This window comes from Bombus pascuorum, chromosome 8 (assembly GCF_905332965.1).
Source record: "Bombus pascuorum chromosome 8, iyBomPasc1.1, whole genome shotgun sequence".
Lineage (NCBI taxonomy): Eukaryota > Metazoa > Arthropoda > Insecta > Hymenoptera > Apidae > Bombus > Bombus pascuorum.
Genome location: NC_083495.1, coordinates 5,623,566 through 5,629,019, shown reverse-complemented (window position 1 = coordinate 5,629,019; position 5,454 = coordinate 5,623,566). Strand labels below are relative to the sequence as shown.

At 43.8% G+C, this 5,454-nt stretch overlaps 1 protein-coding gene across 1 annotated transcript; it reads right to left on the bottom strand.

The window, feature by feature from the left end:
- Positions 1 to 1,458: 1,458 nt before the first annotated feature.
- LOC132910130 (CCAAT/enhancer-binding protein-like) lies at positions 1,459 to 5,454 on the bottom strand. Its single transcript, XM_060965626.1, has one exon. The coding sequence runs from the start codon at positions 4,874 to 4,876 to the stop codon at positions 3,815 to 3,817; it is 1,062 nt and encodes a 353-aa protein (XP_060821609.1). The 5' UTR covers positions 4,877 to 5,454; the 3' UTR covers positions 1,459 to 3,814.

Genomic DNA, 5,454 nt, shown 5'->3' with positions numbered 1-5,454 from the left:
TCTTAACGCTACGCTGGACCGAAACATCGTGCCAAGTGAATCATAACTTTTGCTCGTTTTATCTTAAATTCTAAGGTTTTTCAGAAATCATCGATGCTCTCAGTTTATAAGATGTGCCTATAAGAGGTTTTCTTTCTTTTTTTTTTGCAAAAAAGATTACTCGATAAGATAATGCGGCGATGCTCGATCAATGAGAATGATGTATGTCGATGAATACAGAAACTAGCTACTTCGGTATCGAATTGCTAATAATCCTGATTTAGAGCGTGAATAAGAAGCAATAAAATACTACCGATCATTAGCCGCATAAGAATTAAATCTTTGAATATCTTTGAAAAATATCGAAGAAACATCGTGTTGTAACTTAAAAGAAATTGAAAACACGTGCATAAAAGCGATTCTAGAAAGTTGCGACTTGGAAAACCTGTTGATAGAAGCCACGTGCTTCGATTATTTCAGTCCTGTACCACTCATCTTAATACTCTCTTCGTATTGTCATGTACTGACAAAAACGGGTTTACTGAAATATTTACAACGAGTAAAATGCGTATGTTAAGATTGACGATTTTAACTGAAAGAAGCAAACACGTGAATATCACGTGTCATGATTCTTTTTACATATTGTACTGCGAGTAATTCATTTTTCGACCGAATTATATGCACGTGTCTACTTCTTGATGCAATTGCGTTCGATGCAGTGTCTCGCACGTGTAGATCTCGAGCGGTCGTATCCTGCCCCATCAGAGTGCAAAAGGAACGCCACGACCGTTACAATAGTATTAATCTATTTATCTGACTAACAACAAACTTATCTTGTGACTCAGAGGGCCGATCGCTTTCCGCTTTGTCTACGTACGCGACACACTCAATTTTTATTGCCGGACTAATAACCGTCAGCTATATTGCTGTTTTCTGTCCGTAAAAAATTTGTTTACATCAAGAAGTCGTTTTATTGTGTTTTGTTACATTTGTTAAAGTTCTAAAGTTCTCGCAATTTCCTATGCTGGCTACGTAAAAAACCTTGCTCAAGAAAGTTTCTCATCATGATTTACGTTCTTCGTGATAATGGTAGATTCTGATTGGTTTGTTTGATTTTACATCGCAATAAACGGTGTATACATTTTTAAATGGTTTGTGGCTACAGAGACAATGATTGTCAGCTTTTTTCTGGCCTTTCGGTTTTTGTGATATTCTTTGTGGTTCAATTTTTCACAATTATGAGTAATATGGAAGCAACTACGAATGACTCAATTGGTTTCATATTAATTGGTATTCCATGTTATCTACAGTTTGTCTAGAGATAATGGGATTCTCAAAACGGTGCTCCCTGGTGACTGTTGTTCGTCTCATTTTTATTGGAGTTGGAGTATTGAGAGATTAAGAAAAACGTTAAAGAGGGGATATGATACGGGATATTTTAGAAAAACTGGAGGAGTTTAGAGCGATCAAAAAATACCGTCATTTTTATATCAAAATATATTTGTGCATAGACAAGAAGACAACCGTGACAGGTAATCTCGTACCTAACATATATCAGTCATACGCCAAGGAACGCGTGCACATGCACGTACACGCTCGTGTGCGGACATGCGTGATGTACGCGGGCATACACACGCAAGTGATGAACGCGTACACACTTTTGTTTGAGTCGTGCATCATTGAGAGACCCGATAAACGTCTTAGAAAAAGAGACATTAAAATAAAATAAAATAAAATAAAATAAAATAAAATAAAATAAAATAAAGAAGAGAAAAAGTATTAAACTTGCCGCACAAGTACGTATATAAGGTAATAACAAATATCGTTCTCTCGCACGCGATCGAATCTACGAACGAGGAAGACAAAAAGAAAAAAGAATGAAGCCCGCTTCACGCGATTTTTACGGTAACTCAAGATAAAGGGGATTTGGTTAGACCAAATCCCAGGTAACGTTGGTGAATTATCTATCTCTCCTCTCTTCCCCTCTCGCCGCAATCGCCCAACTCGTCGTTCACATTAACACATATAATTATAACGATTGGTTTTCTTAGACACATGCTCGCACACATTCGACATTTTTTATAATTTTTTATTTTCTCTTCCCTTTCGTCCTTTCACGCTCTCTCGTTCTCTCACAAAAAACACGAGTCCGCTTCGTTTCGTTTTTCTAACAAAATATATTAGCTTTTTTTTATGTACATACATCTCAAATATAATAAAATTAAAATAGAGCTATAATACAAGGGCATGTGATATGAGTGCTTTTCTTTTTTCCCGTGTATATGTGTATATGTGTGTGTATGTGTGTATGTGTATGTGTGTTTTTAGGGGATGGTTGCGCCGTTTCACCCTGTCGAAGAAAATACAACACATGAATCGAGAAGGTAACATGGACATTCTTATCGCATCGATGCTGATCGCAAATTATGGTATCTCGGTATATCTTTTTAGGTACTTGGTAATGAGAACGATAATCTAATTTGATCGGTCGATATCTAAGAGTCTGAACGTAACGCGGTGCACGTACACATCGCGCCCATCGCATCGTCACTTTGTATGTAGATTTGTATGTGTAAATTTGTGTATGTGCACGTATGTGTAAATATGCGTGTTTTGCTTTGTACTCGTATGTATGATCAGTGGAAGGTGCATCAAAAATGTATAATGTAAAGAGAATCAAAGATTTATGCAAATGAATTTACATATGCGCGCGTCGATACACGTATGCACGTGTTGGTGCATGTGTATGCGAGCACGCGCCTCTACGTATGTAAGTATTTCAGTTACGTGTGAGCAGCGTTATGTATGTGAGAGTGTGATTGATGCGCTTGTACACATCGATGCATGATTTGTTCAGAGTCGCAACGTGTCTTCGTGTTGCGAATTACGCGATCGAATGAGGTGGCGAACTCGCGAGACACGCGGTAACCACCACCCAGTCTTACGTACATTGAGAAAAAAAGAAAAAGAAAAAAAATAGAAGATAGATACGAAAGAAGGAAAAAAGAAAGAAACAAAGAAGATCGAATGAATCGATCGTCCATCTCGATTAACTTTCATCTATCTCTCGTGTAACACCGAAGGTCCTAAGAAGAGGATCGCAACATGGTGGCCACGTGAGAAGCCTCGAAAATCGTTCCTCGTGTCTTCTGTTCGTTCTCTTTTTTTTTTTTTTTTCGTTTTTCTAAATCTTTTTCTTCGTTTCGTTGCGTGTCGTGTACAGACGAACGGGGGGAAAGTGTCCGATGCACTTGGTGTAAACAAAAGTTCGTCATGAGCAGAGGCACTTTTCTTCCACACGTGAGGTTATCGAGGTAAGCTTCAGCTGCCGAAAAGCTCTCCCCGGGGAGAAACCGACGAGCGTCTCTTCTTCAAACGAGTCACGCCTCTCCCTTCTTCTCCTATCCTTTTTCGTTTGTTCATTCCCGTCGCTCCACGAGATATTCTCTCTCTTCGTCTTACTCTCTGTTTTCCATTCCCATTGCGTCTTTCCTTCTGTCCGCGAGTTGCGTGCGTCGTTTCTCTCGAACAAACGCACGTGTACATCTCGCGTTCTCTACACCGTGGAACGAAACGAGAAAAGACGCAGTAACGTCCGCGGCGAATGTCAATCCAGGACGTTCTCTTTTACTTAGATCCTGATGACGCGGGTGCGAAAGGATGGAGCTGAACCATCAGGCAACCCGGAAAACGGAAATCGCTTCGAAATGACTCTCTTTCGCAATGGAATCGACCTGAAAGGCAAGGGACGAAGGTCGATGCCGGTGGACGAGAGAAGGGTGTAATAAAGGCGGCACGATGCCACCGTGGTACTCAACGACGACGATGTCGTGCGCTACATGGGTCCCACCGCATGTTGTTGGAATTGATCGAGATGCCTCGAGATCTCACGATGGAGCTGTTCCGGTACCACGCCGACGCTGCTAAACAGAGACCTAAGAACGTTCAGTTCCTCCGTCAGCAATTCGATCCTTTTTTTGAGCAGGTCGTTGTCTTTCACCAGTAGCTTCACCTTCTCCTCAGTTTCTCTCGATCGTACCTTCGCCTTCTCGCGACTTTTCCTCACCGCGATGTTGTTCCTTTCGCGTCGTCTTCTGTATTCGTCGCTGGCTTTGTCGATGGCCTTGGTCTGTTTTCTGGCAACAGCAGCGGCAGTGTTTGCGTGATGTTGATGCGCCATCACCGGCTTCATCGGTCCTCCCCGAGGCGGTGGTTGGTGCACCGGTGCACCGGGATGCCCTCCAGGTACCGTGGACGGCGTTAAAGTTGTGAAGGTTGGTGCTCCGTTGGCGAACGGTCCGTTTGTAACTGGGCTGTATCCGCCTGGTGGATATTGCGGGCAGTGACGACGATAGTCTGCCGGGTCGAGCGGTTCCTCTTTAATGCTGGGCGATTCGGAGCTTGAGCTGTTGCTGTCGCTACAGCTGTTGCTGCCCTGGTGATAACTCGCTCCGCTGTGGACAGGTTGCGGCATGTACGCGAGCGTAGTACGTGGATAACCCGGCGTTCTGACATGTTTCACGGCTCCGTTGTTAGCACCTAACATATCTAACAGGCCGTCGTTGAAGTGGCTATCATCGATCAGGTGTTGCAGATCTAACGATATCTCTGGCGTGTTCAGGTCTGTCAGCTCACCGGCTGCGGCGCAATGTTCCGCGTACTGTTGGTGAAGGCTAGCCTTGCTCGCCGAGACCTTGCTCACCACCGAGCTGCTCTGCTGCTGACTGTGATTATGATTCACCTGCAGAGCAGAGTTATTGTTGTTCGCTGCGTTGTTGTTGTTGTTGTTTTGATGGTTGTTATTATTGTTGTTGAGTACTTGAGATTTCTTGAGATCGGCCGCACCGTGGGCCTGAGCCTGATGGGCCGCTGAATCGTACATGACTGGTGACTCCATTGCTCACTCGCACATCACAGATACGATATATCTTTCCGCGATTCTACTATCACCTTCTTTCGCCTTATCGTTGTACTTATATCCGAGTGTCCGTTTGTTTTTATTCTCGGTTGCTTTGAATAATTTACCCGTATTTCGGATTATAATTCGATTACACGTTGTCCACGGAAAAACAGAGAGCCAATCGTATCGCTGTGAAACTTTACCACGAGAGAACGACCTCGAGCGGCAAGCCGGGGATTTTCCCGTGCGGACGGGCCGAGATCTGACACTGGTCCAAGTACCAAAACGTGACCCTCGACTATTCCAATTTTCGAGGACGAAGAAGCGCGCCGCGCTAACTTTCGGCAGCCTTAGGAGGACACAAGATGATCGTTACTCTGTTAAAACCGCGTGGTTCGTATGCGCCAACGCGTTCACCACGCCTACGCGGGCTTTTTCGTGCTCACGATTACGGTACACCACAGAGAATGCCCAGAAAACGAGAAAACGATATCACCCGCACAAGAGCTGGCGCACGACTGAGCGGCTTTGCGGCATGTCGCAAGCTTTCAATGTGGCGTGCGACGAGAGCAACT